The 16,655-nt window shown below is 44.7% G+C and overlaps 1 protein-coding gene across 1 annotated transcript in view; it reads right to left on the bottom strand.

Annotated features, from left to right (window-relative positions):
* Positions 1 to 3,419: 3,419 nt before the first annotated feature.
* The window catches only part of Taldo (transaldolase), a 38,920-nt gene continuing 25,684 nt past the window's right edge, over positions 3,420 to 16,655 (bottom strand). The window contains exons 5-8 of the mRNA XM_075674568.1: positions 15,998 to 16,058; positions 13,750 to 13,994; positions 10,949 to 11,016; positions 3,420 to 3,878 (exon numbers count right to left, since the gene is read on the bottom strand). Of these exons, the coding sequence (XP_075530683.1) occupies positions 3,718 to 3,878; positions 10,949 to 11,016; positions 13,750 to 13,994; positions 15,998 to 16,058 (535 nt within the window). The 3' untranslated portion in view covers positions 3,420 to 3,717. The remainder of the gene's footprint in view (positions 3,879 to 10,948; positions 11,017 to 13,749; positions 13,995 to 15,997; positions 16,059 to 16,655) is intronic.

Genomic DNA, 16,655 nt, shown 5'->3' with positions numbered 1-16,655 from the left:
CCAACAACAACTTCACAAAAATCGTCGTGGATACTACTGCCCGCAGTATTTTGGTTGTGCGCAGCCCTAAACGAAAATGAAATTGTGTCTCAGTGACGCTGATCTCCCCACCAAATTAGAAAAACGGAAAACGCCACCTGCCTCCCTGCTGCGCGGGCGCCAATGCTATGACGATTACGAGTTCTCTTCATTCTAATCAATAAAGTCTTGTTTTTATTTGCTGCTATACGGTCAAACGTGATTATTCGAGCTGCGGTACCACCAAAAGATTGGGAACAGAATAGAGCACGCTTCGCGTCGATTCTTGGCGTCACCATAAAAAAAAAAGAAGAAGAAGACCGCGATGAAGCCCGTGCCAGCGAAACCTGTTGGTCTGCACTCGCAATGGAGAGGGTTGAGGGATCAATCTCACTGGTCCACTATTTCATATTTCTTTCGCTACTCCCATACTGGGCGCCGCCCGCCGTGCCAAAGTACCGTAGGTTGTAGCACCCAAAACGATTTTGTTTAAGAAGTTTTTGTTCAGTTAATAATATTACTTTGAGTCCTCAATTCTTGGAATTGAAGTGCTTCCTCTATAAGTACTAATTAAGGAATTATTAAGAATATGGTTATTACTTATCTGCCATATTTTTCACGCTACCGAGTTCCTAGCAATCACAAAGACACGTAACTTCATAGAATATCGGGAAGTATACTTACAAAATTCATGTTTTCTTTTGTAAAATTCTGTGCAGCTGACACAGACACTGTACTTGTGACATGAAGTCACACAATAATAACAGTTTTCTGAAACTTTCGAGGGTAGGAAGGAAAACGTGAAACATACCGCCATGTTTCGCAGCGGCTTCTCGGAGCGAGCGGGAGAGGGGAAGTAAAAGCGAGCTGAACATCGCAACACCCGCGACTATATGCAGCCTGTCGAGTCATACGCCGCCAAACTCTTCGGCCACACCTAGTCTGAAGACGATCCAGAGAATCCGATTCGCTCCGTGAATTCGCGACTTTTGACGGTCGCACTTACGCAACGTCGCTCAACGAACGCTTCGCCGTAAACGCGAGCGCCGGGTGCGCTGGTTGAACGCCCTCTTTCTGCTGTCTTTGTTCGTCTTCGCTGCGCGTTCTGAAGGGAAGAGGGACTCAAGAGCCTCAACGCCTTACTACGCCTCACTGCATGTTTAGCGACTCCTGCTCCCAGCATCAACACACGGTACGAGCGCACCCCACATGAAACGTTCCGCTAAGGCGAGTAGATTAGCGACCATTTCGCGAAATAAATTTTTTAGCCCGCACATTCGTGCAATTATTTAGTAGGGTGTTTATAGAGCTGCAGCCGACAATTCTGCAGCGCAACGCATCGGGTACATGAGCTCGGGCTTCTGGAGCATTCTTTGCCATTTGCGGCCAGTCAAGCCGGCGGAAAGAGGGGTGTCTTCAGGCGTATGACACCCCCCCCCCTCCTCTGACCCCTTGCACCCGGGGCCCACGGCCCCCTGGCCCCCCCCGTTACTACATCATCATCATCATCATCATCATCATCAGCCTGGTTACGCCCACTGCAGGGCAAAGGCCTCTCCCATACTTCTCCAACAACCCCGGTCATGTACTAATTGTGGCCATGCCGTCCCTGCAAACTTCTTAATCTCATCCACATCACCTAACTTTCTGCCGCCCCCTGCTACGCTTCCCTTCCCTTGGGATCCAGATTGGGTGAGGGAACAAACGCGAGTTAATGACATCTTAGTTGAAATCAAGAAAAAGAAATGGGCATGGGCAGGACATGTAATGAGGAGGGAAGATAACCGATGGTCATTAAGGGTTACGGACTGGATCCCTGTTGCTACGCCACTGCACAAACATTAGCGTTTCCGCTGAGCAGCTGTTGCTGGGTGCGTTCAACGCCACCAGGGTCAACGACGGGATAAATTTACGTAATCCTTCAATCTATGGACGCCCACCAATGCCAGCGGCTTTCCTTCGGTCTGCAACGCCGCTGGCGATGCTCGTCCCGCCGGCGTTCCGAGGCCCCTTCAGCACTCCACGCTAAACCTTGCTACTGGTTTCAATGCTCCGGGCGAAACCGGCAATATGTTTAGGCAGGTGTTGACTGCACAACTACGGTGCGAAGCCTCCATTCCTCGACGAAGCCGCAATTATATACAGCCCCTTTTACGCGACCCTATTCGAAACCCGCGCCAAGTGCAACGCGGCTTCAGAGGTGAAAAAAAAAAAAAGGTGTCTCGTTACGTCACCAAAAACAAAGGTGGCTATCGCGTGGAATCACAAGCTCAAAAGCGCGCCAGTCAGCCCGGTGCAGTAGTTGAAAGCAAAATAAATATTACGTTGCCAAATTGGACATTCTAATTGCGATGTTTCCCTGGAAACGCTCGGGAGGCGCTGACCCCTCTTGTTCAGTCGCGTGTCCTGAACAGACTACGCACGGTGTGTGTGTGTGTGCGTGTACAGTTGAATGCAAAAGTCTAGATACCACCCGGCACATGCAAATAAAAACTAAAAATTCTAGCACAGCCAGGCAACGTGAAACTGCATGAAAGCACGGCGCTGGTAAAGCAGGCGCACGTTGGCAGTACACTTGATTTCAGCCGTGATGCCTACGCTGAGAAGAAAAAAGAAATGTAGCGGCAACGCCGGTCCTTAAACTTCTGCATGCGATTGTACGTGTGTGTGCACATCAGGGTTTGATGACATGAACAGTCACCTCCTTCGCGCCCGAAACTGCGCAGCACTTTGATTTAGGACCTGGACTTATCGACAAGAACTCCGAAAAGCTGGTTTTCCAAATAGTTGAAGCAGTAAGTTTACAAATCTGCAACTCTGCACCAAAACAGATGTTGCAGTTCTGTAAATTGCATCAGTTTCATATCTAGCGGATAAATCTCAAAAAATTTTGAAGGCTTACATAAAATTGTTACGTTTTCAAGTATTTTGCAAAAGGTCTGCTCATCGATCCACTCATAATTAAGCAGCATACAATACATCAATTTTGTCTGCTTTAGATGGCATGTCTGGCATAATTTGCATGATTGCAAAAATTTTCACTGCCAAGTTAGAGCTGTAAACTTGACACTTGAATTTCTTCAAATTTCAAAATTTTAAAAACTGTACTTCTTGATTTGCAGCTTAAATAACGAGTACCTCCCCGAGAGTCATTAGAACGAAACTTTATTTTGAATTCAACAAACCCCATTAAAATCGGCGTAAAGGTTGCTGAAAAGAAAACCATTTCCACATCCATGAATTTAGGTAGAAGCTACCGAGCTAAATTTTCCTAAAATGAAATGCTGACGGAACCACGTTATCACACTTAGGGATGACTACCTCTGCAATATGCAACAGTGCAAATCGCATTCAGTACTCTAAGGTGGGTGATCAAACAATACATTAAAAGGCCAAACAAGTGCATTTTGGCCAACAAACAAAAATTTTCTTTATTCTCTATAAACAAAACATCTCCCAACACGTTATATTGCAAAAAGTGGCTTTAATTTTTCATAGCAAAACTTTCTGTACTCAAAAGTCACAATAAAAATATAATTGCTTTGAAATTTGCTCCCAGCATATCACCATAAGGGCACACATTGTGCGAAAAAAGGTGTGTAGGGGGCGAGTGGGGGTGATGACAGGTAAATCAAGCCGACAACCGATGACGGCGCTGAAGTGCTGTCCTATGTGAAAGCCTTCATCAATGAACCGCAATCACTTGAGCTTCTCGCGGAGAATGTTCTCAAGCTTGACAGCGTCGGCAGCGAACTTGCGGATGCCATCCGACAGCTTGTCAGTTGCCATCTGGTCTTCATTCAGCTCCCAGCGGAAGGTTGGCTCGTTTACTTCGACCTTCTTCAAGTCCAACTTCTTGGCTGCAATTCAGAAAGCAGGCTACTGAGCAAATAGAGTGTAATGATCATTAATTAAAATTATTCAACTAAGACCGTGTCCAAACAAGCGAGTCCGTTTGAATATGTACCACATTCAGTAACGAATGTGGGGCAGCGTGCGATACTGTCGGAGAATGATAATTGGAGGTTTGGTCGGGGGCGACTACCTAAAACTCAGAATGGACAGATTACGAAATGAAGAATTCGTCAGAAAACAAGTCTTTATTCCATAAGTTGCTAAAAAAGCTGTTCAATACGTCACTGCACACATACATGCTTGCATGCGACCTGGCCAGTCTGTATCCTGATCATTGCTGGTTGTCTCTACAGATACACCAAAGTACGGTCAATGCAAGCACCAAAGCCCTATTCCCAGCTATTAAAACAAACCGACCATGCTCTGATAGACTTATAAATGCATGTTTCTTCACAACAGTGATTTTCCGGTAGTTCACTCACTGAATCGCTGTTCTCGTTAACAGACACACTGAGTGTAGAATTGGCACTGTTTGAAGTTGCTTGATGATTGCGACCGACCAAAAATTTTAATAGAAGTCAAGGAAGTCGCCTAACAACATGTTGCAATTGAGTATGCAAAAGAACAAATCTGCGGAACTCATGACAAACTGCAAATGCAGTTTTTTTACTTAGCGGCCTTACTTGGCTTGTGCCATAGGTTTCGGCAAAGATAAATATGACTCGACTGGCTAGGCAACTAGGCTTTGCTACTTTCGGTTTCGAGGAGCTACCAGATGTACCAAAACAAAAATGTTACTGATCTGCTTGACACGGTCAACCCAGTTGCCGAATTGGCACACGGTTGTGCAGGCAGAGCTGAACAGAGTCCAGATTAATAAATGATGTGCTGTAAGGAGTCCAAAATTTCCACGGAGCTGCCCTAATGATCAGTTAGCAACTGTACTGTATCACTGAGCGCAACTGACTTGCCATGCATTTCTGGAAGAACTGTCTTGGGGAATTACGGATTACCGAGAAAGTGCAGCTAATTTGAGCTGGGAATGCAAAGAGAAGGATAATCGCAACGGCGTGCCCCCCAAATTAAGTGCCTATCATATGGCGTCACAGCATTTAGCACTGGTTTAGGCTTCTAAGGCGACGCAGAGCGCCTTAGAAGCCTAATTCTTCACAGCACTGTTAATTTGCCTATCTGCTAAAGCATGCAATGTGATGGCATTATGCTAAAACATTGATAGTGCGGCATTTTACCTCCATGCCATGGAGAAGTACTGCATGCACTGGGGACAATGCATCATGATCCCAAAAGCTAAAACGCTCAATTCTCGTTAGATTTGAACTCAAATTAGATCATTCCCATTTGCTAAAGTCCTCACGGTGGGCTCAGCTTGAGTGTGTAATGCCAGTAATTTCAATGCGACAATACCGCTGCAATGGCATTACGCGTCGCTGCAGTGGCTGGCGTTGCATCGGACTTCGGTCTTTGGCTTAGGTTTTTCAGAAAGGGGGTTTGTAGGAGTGAGCAATTTTGCTCAAAATAACGATTGCACAGGTTTTGGAGTTCTAATTCAGGGAATTTTTTTCCCTATTCAAATATTTGCAACCCTGCCGGGACCAACTGATCCCTTTGAATGACCTGTTAAATTGAATTAAGAGATTTCAAATTACCGGCACTGCGCACTCAAGCGAGGCCAAACCTTGAAGGTTTGCTCTGGGAATGATCAAACTTGAGTTCAAATCTAACAAGGAGTACACATCAAAAAGAATGAAATGAAATAGTACAAGAAGCTTGATCCAAACAATGGCTGAAAATCACTTCAGAAAGCATGAAGTTGGCCGAATTTTGCCCATCATGGTCTATGCTTGGTAAAGCAGCAGGCTGAAAGCTGCAATATTTGAACCAGGAAATTGTTATCAAGTGACAAACAGTGGGTGTCAAACAAGGAATATCACTGAAGCCATCTTCGTCTGTTGGGCTAGTTTGTCTAGGATTGTGCATTTTTTTACGCTGCATTTGGAATTTACATACACATAAATAAGACACGACAGATGCGGACGCGTGCTTGTCCGTGTCTGTCCCGTCTTCTTTATGTGTATGTAATAATGTGTATATTATACACTGTATTTGGAATTTACTGAAGCCATCGTTCTGTCAAAGGGACTGGTCTTCATCAGAGCAACTACTTCAGCGATGAAAACGACTGAAAGTGATCTGCAATATAATGTACAAGGGGTCTCTGGCACTTTTGCCATATTTTTTTTTATGCATGTGGCTAAAGCCAGACAAAAGAAAGTTGCTAAACTTAGTGCCAAATTCTGTCACTAAGTTGCTAAAAATGTCACTAATATGTTTATGTTAACTTTGAATACCGTATCCATTTTGGAACATAATAATACAAGTTAACGTGGTGTAAATGACTTGCCTAAATGTTTGATATTTGTCTAGGGCCCATGCGGGTGAGGGAGAAACAGTGAATTCACCGGCCGTGTGGAGGGCTTTTTTCACTAATATTGATATGCATACTTATTTATCCCACTAGCCACTTAATGTTATCGCTCAGCACAAGTCGTGCCTGCATGACTGTATCTTACTGGAATGTTATATCTTACTTATATCTTACTGGCATTGTGTAGTACTTTCTGGAAGACACGCTGGCACATGAGATTATTTTGGAACCTTCGACGACTTGTGTATAAAAGCCGACGCGCTTGACGAACAGTTCAGATTTTCGATCATCGCCAACTGTGTTCGCCACTGTTGTTGCACTTTGAGTGCAGCCCATTTTATTGCGCGAACCTGTGCCCAGGAAAGAGTTAATTTTGCCATTCACAGTGTTGTTACTGTGTTCTTCACCGTCACTCCCACGCGACAATATACAGTTAAACCGCAATACAACAAACTTCAATATAACAAAATTCTCAATATAATGAAGTACAGTACTTAACTTTTCATAACTCTTGTCCATAAAACACCATGCATTTAGAACCTCGATATAACAAAGTTTTTACAAACGATTTCAACGTGACGAAATTTCACAGCCACCACAAACGAATACCGGGACAATAGATGGAAACTCCCATGGACGCAGATGGTCCAACGGTTGAATTTCAAGTGGCTGCTTGCGAAAACACCTCCCAAATCACGCACCGCGCAACCAAGAGCGACAGCGAAAGTGGAGCAGCAGTCACATTCCGATAAAATCCAAGTCCGATAGGATCCTATCGCATTCCGTGCACTGTAGGCTTTGGGTGCAAGCGAAAGCATGCGAGGGTGAGCTGAGGAGGATGGTAGCTTGACGAGCTTCATCTTGCGGCACTAACGAGGGGAAAGTGTGGGAAGGGAGCGAGCTCTTGGTAATGCAAACAAGCGTGACCGAGAGGTAGAGCACAAGCCCGGGCCGACCCTTGAGGTGCTTCTTTGAGGTTTCAGATTTGAATTCTGAACAACTGCCTGAGCAATTACCGTATTTACTCGCATAATGATCGCACTCACCTAATGATCACAACCCTGAATTCTGTTGTCAAAAGTTGATTTTTTTTCTTTCCCGTGTAATGATCGCACCCTGAACTTGTCGCAGCGATATGTCGTGTGCCAAGTCTAGCTAATGATGACCCCGCTTACCATCTGTCGAACGCTATGTGACCGACTCTTGAAGACATACCAAGCGGTTTGCATGCATCAAACATTCTTAAAGGGACACTAAAGGTTACCAGAAACTCAAGTTAAAGTGGTAGAGCAATGTTCTAGAACATCTAAGGCGTCAATATAATTGCGAACAGAGCTTTAGTAACAGAGAAATCGAGGTAAATGCATGACACGATTTGAGACCCCCCAGCGACATTCCGGTACTAGCCCGATGACGAAAGGACTCCTCATAATTTGTGTTACTAATACTCAACTACTCGTATTAAAAATATCATTTCATTCGATTATAAGACGGAAAAAAATGCTACTTGTCTACGTCTATTCGATTCTAAGAAAAAATAAAATTTTAACGTTGCCCTTCAGTAATATGGGTGTTCGAAAGGTTTCGTTTTCGCTCGACTCTGCGCGCTCGACTCTGCGCCGCGCACGCTTTGGAGTTTCAGTAGTTTCATTATCGTGTCGTGCTGTGAGGGTTCTGCTGGCTCGCGAAACTTGCATTTGGAACAAGCAGCGAGAATGCCACGTCCATGTGATGTCGTGGGAAGCCCTCGTTGCTTTCCCGCTCCGGAGAGCCGGTGTCGAGGCCGCCGTCTTAGTACGCAACGACGCCGGCAGTGCGAGCCCTCAGCAGCAGGTCGCGCTCGTCGGTGCTCAAATCGCTGAAGTTGAGCCCACCATCGCGAGCCAATCTGTCGTTGTCAGGGTCCATTGCGACGAGCGTCAAAGTTAGCGTCATAGAATGAAGTACCAGCTTATGGGCGTCTTGCGCTGGAGTTTGAGGTATAGTAGCGGCGCCTGGTGGCGGTGCGGGATACGACATCTGGGTCGTGCCAGCTTGGGTCGTATTGAGCCCTGGCTGTGGCGAAGCACGTTTCTAGGCCGAGTTTTGCGTCGATTCACACATTTTTATGCCCTGTTGCGAGTGCGAAAAGGCTCGTCGCTTCTCATAGACCACGCTGCGAGCTCGCCGCACCCTATATTTTAACGAAAACGGACTCTCCGTGTGCCGTGGGACGTAATGTGGGACGTAATTCGTTTCTCCTTCCGCTAGCCACCATACTCCCGCTTTCGCTCTGCTGTCGGCTCTCTCTTGGCTCCGTTTCTGGCCGCGCGTTCGAGTTTTGCGCAGAAAAGCCGTAGCGCCGTCTGCGGACGCCGTTCTACTCACCGATGGCGCAACGTCACTATGAGACCATGATGTCAGTACTCCTCGATCGGAGGGCGGGCGATTTGAACTGCGCTAGAGGTACGCAGACGCTTCAGAACGCATTTTCTCTTAAAATAAGTCTCTCCTTGGCACGAAACAAGCGTTTCGAGGTTTCTGTGATGGTATTTCAACAGTCCACATTGACTTAATAGTAACCTTTAGTGTCCCTTTAAGCAGATGCCCCATTTCATTCCTTTTATCACTCTCCACGCTTTCATGAAAAAACAAAAGCTACAACCAAACTTGCCTCAGCTTTATTACTTGTAGGCATCATAATGGTCTTCGTCAACAACAAAAAGGCGCCTTTCGATTCCTCTCGCCTGCACTCATGGGCACGCCACAAATCATGAGCGACAACAACAGTGGCCACGTTTACACCGATACGTTAGAAGTGTACCCTATTTATACGCCGACGCTTGTAACACAGCTAAGATATTCCCCCACCCTTAGCGGAAACGTACCGTATTAGAATAGCAGTGAAGACAAATACCGCAATTTCTGCAGCATGTCCGCCATGTGTTTCTATGTCACTGCCAGCTAAGCGCGCCCATCTCCATTTCTGTCGCTCGAAGTGGACATTGCTACGTTATCGTTGCAAACTTGCCGATATTAACAATATTATTCATTAGTGATACGGAAGAAACTGTTTCAATGTGCGTAATGTGCTCACGAGAAGAAAAATAATCGCGTTCGGCGGGTTCGGCTCGCTCCGCCGGCCGCCATTTTTGTTTTGGTGTCCCGCACTGACAGCGGCAGCTGCCTGCTTGTTAACCCGTTGTCATCCCGCTGCAAACGTGGGATGAAAAAAAGAATGTTTCTTTTTGCGGAAAATTTAACCCACCTAATGATTGCACCCCTGAATTTGCATCAATTTCTTCGACAAAAAAGTGCGATCATTATGCGAGTAAATACGGTATTACTGCTTTACATCTACTCTAAACACCAGTGATCAGGCTATAATGATGTGTGTTGCGGTATACGACTGAACTATAATACATCTTGAAATAAGATGTTAAAATATAGAAGCACCAGAAATGACCACATTTCTAGCGGTAAGAACAGAGCGTAAACAAAGCGAAGTTGTGTGAATGTTATCACCTTTGTAAAAAATTTATTACTGTAGTTTATCCGTGAATTCAAGATGAAACTATGTGTAAAAGTGCACACATTTAAATAGAATGTCGCTTTACTGCTACCTGAAACTTCCTTTAAATTAGCTTTTTTTTTTCTGAAAATAAGTCACTGAAGAATTTGAATTGGCAATAAAAGCATCTGATGCTGGGATGATTGTCTTCAGAAAAGAATGCGACCCTCAAAGGGTTAACATGCAGAAAAGGTTGCTTTCAGGAAATGCACCAGGTTCCGCACCCCATCATATATAAGTATGGCAGCACAGCACGACCCTCTCAAGCAGCAAACTTTAATTCCACGTTTTTCAGCACACATGATTGTGCAGCACATGGCGCGCTCACTTCGGATTTCACTTGGCTGGCCTAGTTAAGCGCTCAACAGGAAGCATTAGTCGATAAATCAGATTTTATTTAGACATTAAAAAATGCCAAGCAGGACCAGACCTCAACCCCTTTCTCTTCTGTTTCTTTATTGAGCATCGTTTTACTTCAATGCAATATGAATATCCATTCCAGCCAGACAAGGTACCATTCCATCATCAATTGCTGTACTTGCAAATGAGCAAAATAAAAAAAAATTTGTAAGAATATCGCAACACAAGCAATGGAGAGGGGGAGGTAAGACACTTTTTTTAAAGTATGCCCCAAGCACAATCTTCTTGTGGGATACTCACACACATTTATTAACGACATTACATTGAGATGCAGCCCACAAGCAGCTGCAACCTTCAAACTGCAAAAAGCGACAAGCAACATCATTTTATGATCATTTTCAGCGACTGGTGTTGCCGATGTGGCCTGCTTCCAGAACTTGCCTGAATAAACCTGTTTGAAGGATGCACCCTTCTAGGGTCACATTTTGCACTACCACAAAAGAAGGTAGAGGTACCACTACAGTTTCTTTTTTGGGTGCATTTTTTGCAATAGTGCGGTGCTTGATCTTACAACCCTTCTAAATCTTTTTTTTTTTTTTGTGCGAACAGAATTTCTTTTCACAAAGGCTGCCACAATAATTGTAAAATGGTAGAATGAGCCCTAATTCATAGACTTGATGAAAAATTCGGGAAAGCTGGAAGGCTATGAAGTCTCTCACCCTTAGCTTCAGACAGGTGGTGGACAATGGGCTCGGTAGAGTTAGCCAACTCAGACAGGAGTCCGGGGCTGCAAGGAACAGGAGAACAACTTCTTGGTCAGTACAGTACAAGTGCGCACACACACGCACAGTGCCAAACCAAAAACTTTTTTTCGTTCTGGTTTGGTGAATATGGTCAGATTCTCGTTCAACCCCGAAATGAAGAATAATGGTTCATACTGTTTTGAATTTGTTTATGTTTGTTTGCATAACCAAACAACTGCAAGAGAACAACACAAATTGACGTTAAAAACTGAATTTCGACAATGTGAAACAATGTTCACAATAAAAGCATTTTGTTGCGAACAAGGCTCTCGTAAAGGAGCTGAGACATGAAATTTCGGTACTTCATTTTGCTCTGTTTCACTTCGCGTTTTTTTCTATATGTACTACACTTTGCCACAAAATTTTACGGAACACAAAAAAAAGAAAAAGCTGTAACTCTGCAGCCTCACAACACACCCTAGTATTCACATTTACAGCCTCTACCAGTATCTGAACAACATTGTGGTGTTTGGTTTTACCGACTACTGTTACAGGCTGCTTGAGAATTGCTTTTCCCAAGATGCCGTGGTCCGTAAACTTTTGTGGTTGACTGCAATTTCCCGACCAGGTGGGTCGCCATCAAGCTTTGAATTTCAGAATAATCATGATAACGTAAAACCTACCCTGACCCATTACATACCCATCATAGGATAGATAGCTAATCGCATTAACGTCACCAATCATATCCAAAAAATGGATGTGCCACTATTTTTTTCCTCTTGTGAAGGATTATGATAGTCATGGAATCACGGACTCTGGTATCTCTGGTATCTCTGCTGAATTCAACATCTCTTTATAACCAATGAAAGCCATATAACAAGGGCTTGTATTCCTCAAACTTCTAAAATTACCTGACTGATGAAATGAGTGTGGTCCATTGTGGAATGTATCTCTTTCTAAGCGCAGCCCTGTCTCTGGGTTCTTACGCATAATTGCCACCATGTGCTATGCACTGTGCCATTCATAAAGGGACGGAATGCCACTGCCACTCCAATGCCCCACCGCAATTGCTGCATTTAGTTACCCTTCAGCTCACAAGATGGAGCCACAGATGGCCCCTTTGTTTTCACGTGGTGCCTTACAAGTTAGGCTTTCGCTCAGTTAAACTGGTGTGCAAGCTGTACGTGGCTTGCGTAGGTGCACTATTCTCATTAGCAAACACACTGATCATGTGGATTTGCGATCAATAAGGTTCATTACCTTTCTTGTCTTCAGCAGCTAGATTTACTCCTTCAGGCACCAATTGGTTCACCCATTGAAAATCTAGTTTCACCGAAATTCTTGCACGTTTAGAACCATGAAAAGTACACAGCTGCACAATGGATTAAGAGTTTTCAATTCTTCTGTGAGGTTTCTCAAGTTTACAAAACGTGGCCACTATGCAAGATCGCTACAGGAACGTCAGGCATGAAATCAAATAATTTATGGCTAGCATACTTGAAAAGCCCTCATACAGCCACTTCAAAAACATGCCAGATGCAAAACATTGTGAAACAACTAAACAAGTGAAGCCCCTACAAAATGACGTCAAAAGCAAATACCGAGCAGTGTGCCGCCTTCCAACTCGTTTCACAACACACCACAATTAATATCTAAACATGAAACGCAGGTCCGATCTGGAGTCTTATTCAAGATGAGACACATTTTAAATATTTTTATCGGCGCTTTTGCCTTTCGTGCCCTATCATGGCATGGTGAATTATGCACGCAGTGACTGAAGCGGTTATGCTGGAACCTTGACAGCAGTCATCTTTTAAGGCAAGTTTATTTTGTTCGACCTTTCTGAAAAGGTCATGCAGGGAGGTATCTTTCGGAAATTTCGAACCAGGGTGGCCAATTCCCCATTCCGAGGCACAAATACCAGCACAGAGACCCACCCATCCTGGAAAGATGCAGCTGTGTAGTTATTGCTTCTTCCCACCAGGTGCAAGCAAAAGAGCAACCATTCCAAGCTGTAAGCTGCTTTCAGGCTGGCATGTAATGCCCGGCGAGCTTCATCCCTTTAGCATGTGTAGCACATGTTTAGCACGCGTTTTTCATACTTTGAAGCGAGAATGTCGATAGCAAAGGTGCAGCATGCGACAAATTTGGTGATGAATGTCTTGGAAGATAAGCCTGCTAGTGAAACCAAACGAAATTAACTTTCCTTAAGATGCAACTGTCGTCAAGTTTCTAATGCAAGTGCTGACTCCATTAAATGTAAATGAAATTTATATTTCATTATTTCAGGTAATTGGACTTTTTACTATAATTTCCCATGCAGAGTGTCAGCCAATGAGCCTAGATTACCTGTGCAAGCTGCATTTGTGCAGCCAGTACAGCGTTTTAATAAGGTTTCTGAAAGTTCCAATTTCGAATGCATGACACAATTTTATTGCAAGTAAACTCTGTAGTCCTGTTCCTAGTCCTATATGTTCTACCTGCATTTTTATTTGCTTACATTGCAAATTTTTTTATGGACCTCAACTACCCCCCCGAGCCTGGAATCCAGATCCCTTTTTTTTTTTTCAGTTTTCACTGCGCATCGTAACAAAGAATGCAAGAGTCAACTCAAACACATCTTGCTCGGCAACTGCCCGGGCTGCCTTCTACAATAGGCCGAGTGAGCGCGATACCCCACACAATAGTTGACAACAGCCTAGCTAGCGCACGTCCAACAAACACACCTCGGCACGCACACACAGACAGCTGCCAGCGCCCTGGCCGCACACACTTGCCTGATGGTGAGCAGGTCGCAGCCGGCCAGGGCGCGCACCTGTCCCACATTGCGGAACGACGCCCCCATGACGACGGTCGCGTAGCCGTGCCGCTTGTAGTACTCATAGATGCGTGTGACGCTCTTCACACCTGGGTCCTGCAGGGGCTCGAAACTCTTCTGGTTGGTGTTGGCCACGTGCCAGTCCAGGATGCGCCCCACAAAGGGCGAGATGAGCGTCACGCCCGCCTCCGCACATGCCACCGCCTGCAGACGTCACCAAGGAGACTGGCTTCACCAGAGTGACGGATCTCGATCCATCGCCAACGTGCCCCCCACAAATCAAGACGATAGCTTCAACTACCTTCTTTTTGTTTTCGTAAATGTCGAATAAAATGGTCGTTGCACTCGACTGAAGTATGCCCAACAATGCAGCAGGAAGTAAAGGTTGTCTGTGTAGCTCAGAAAACCAATTACAATTAATTACACTTACTAAATATTTACTCCGTTACATGTACTTTTCTTTTTTCCAAATGCAGTACTTTCCCACTGCTAGAAGAAAAGGCGAGTACGTTTTTCTTTTTTTTTTTCAGTTTTCTTTAACGTGGAACTGTGTTTGATTTTTGGGGGGCTAAAAGAAATAAAGCCCTCTGGTGAATTCATACCAAAAATCAAGCGATAGTCACTTTTTCTTTCCCTCGCTCCCATGGCGGGCCGCCTAACTTGACAAAAAGGCAAAGTCACATCGCTAGCTACCCTAACATTGTGTCCTGGAAAAAATGGAGCATTTCACCTTCGCATAACTATTATGATGTGTCAGGCCCAGGGCACAAGCAGCATGCTCTCCAGTGAATCTAATGCGCATACAGCTTTTATAGGGTTCAAACGAGAATATTAACCTAGAAATAACCATTGTATTTTTATGCTACTAAAACAGTTCTGTTGGACAGCCCCACGATGTCCTCCCTTCATAAAAACCAGACATTAGAGTTCCTAAACACACAAGAGAAATGTAGCACGACTGATTCTGGCATTACTTGTTACCACTAGTTCAACATGTAAAATAACTTACAACTTGAATGTGCTTTTGTAGTCACGCCATACGTCACGCTATGTGTGAACTAGTTCTGTCACCATCCATGGTTGCCATCGTGCGATGGCAGTGATACTGGCTAGGCTCACTTGACTGTAGGCTCTTGTGAACGCCACCAATGCTGTTTTAGTTTCCTATCGGATTGCACCACCCAAGCAATTTTCGGATAAGTTTGCTTGGAAAAAGGAGGTGGCATCATAAGTAAACACTAATAATTCATTATGATCTACCATTTTCACTTTCAAATCTTCCAGAGGCAGACGGAAAATAGCTGTTTTCAGTGAGAGATAACGCATGTTCAATACATTTGCTGAACCTTAAGCGCTATTGGAAAAAAAAAATTGTGGTGTTTTACGTGCCAAAACCACTTTCCGATTATGAGGCTCGCCATAGTGGGGACTCCGGAAATTTCGACCACCTGGGGTTCTTTAATGTGCACCTAAATCTACGTACACGGGTGTTTTCGCATTTCGCCCCCATCGAAATGCGGCCGCCGTGGCCGGGATTCGATCCCGCAACCTCGTGCTCAGCAGCCCAACACCATAGCCACTGAGCAACCACGGCGCGTAAGCGCTATTGGCGTCACCACTGTAGTCACCATCGAAGTCGGGCAAATGCATGATGTCCAGCCAAGTTCTAATTATCCGACGAAGGCTAATTTCAGGATCGAAATCGCGAAGGTTTGGTCGCTGGAAATTTGTGGGCACTGGCCGGGACCTTTGGTCGAGATCAAATTAACAAAAAAAAAATCGAATTAACGGAAGCCTACTCTATTAGTGAAGCTTACAGCACAAGTCCAGTTCCACCACCAATGTATACGGCCTGTCTTAAACGTTTTCATCTGTGTTTTTGCTTTTGATGCATTATGTTGGTGAGCACTTATGCACACAGTGCCAGAAAGGGATAAGCACCAAGTTTCATTGTAGTTCCCACATGTCACGAGAACAGGTCGTGGCGCTAGATGGCGTCAGATGCCTTTGCACCACAAAACACTTTTTGATCATACCACATGCTCTTATTCAACTGTTGCAATGAAAAGTGTCTCAATTATTACGGTTTTTGAAAAAGAAGAAAAGCAAACGAGCTTAATGGAGGCTGTGTGGAAGTTAACAGAACAGGGTGCAGAAGCCAGTCACATTTCAGCAATAGTGACACAGCAAACTTCTCTGCCACCCACCTGCGTGAAGTTGAACAGCAGGGTCATGTTGCAGTGAATACCATGTTGAGACTCCAGAACTCTGTGTGTGGAAGAGAAAAAGAACAATGTGACTAAACCACTACTAAATCAAAGCTATTTAAAGAAAATAATCGGATTTATTGTCCCGACACCGCACAGCGGGTACGGATGCACTATTGGTAGGCTCTACGTTAATTTTTGCTTACATTGGAGACAAATCTTTGCTGTTGCGCAATGATAAAACCAGACGGTAGCTTCATCCCCCTAATGACTCCATGTTTAGTTGATCACACAAATGATGAAGCGCTTACAGTTATGATAGGGCGACTGATATCACACAGCTAGCTTAACAGCGCCGAATTAGTCGGGAAAAGACACTGGAGACAGCAGGGCGGCCTGAGTGTATAGGTTTTGGAGCCAATTTTACGGCAAGTATCAAACAGCATGCAGCACTTCAGTGGCGACTCATCGCTAAAGAGGCAAAAAGTAGTCACCATGCTGCTTTCTCAACGAACTGATAACACTGTGTTGTTTCAAATGTAGAGTAAAGGCGTAAAATGTTTGTCAAGCCATTTCTGTGGACACTGCAAGGAAGCAGTTGGCGCGTATAAACAGCAACCACGGCCGACGATGAGAATGCAACCTTCACTGCACGGCG

The sequence above is a fragment of the Dermacentor variabilis genome, chromosome 11 (genome assembly GCF_050947875.1).
Source record: "Dermacentor variabilis isolate Ectoservices chromosome 11, ASM5094787v1, whole genome shotgun sequence".
Classification (NCBI taxonomy): Eukaryota; Metazoa; Arthropoda; class Arachnida; order Ixodida; family Ixodidae; genus Dermacentor; species Dermacentor variabilis.
This window is presented reverse-complemented; position numbering and strand designations above follow the sequence as displayed.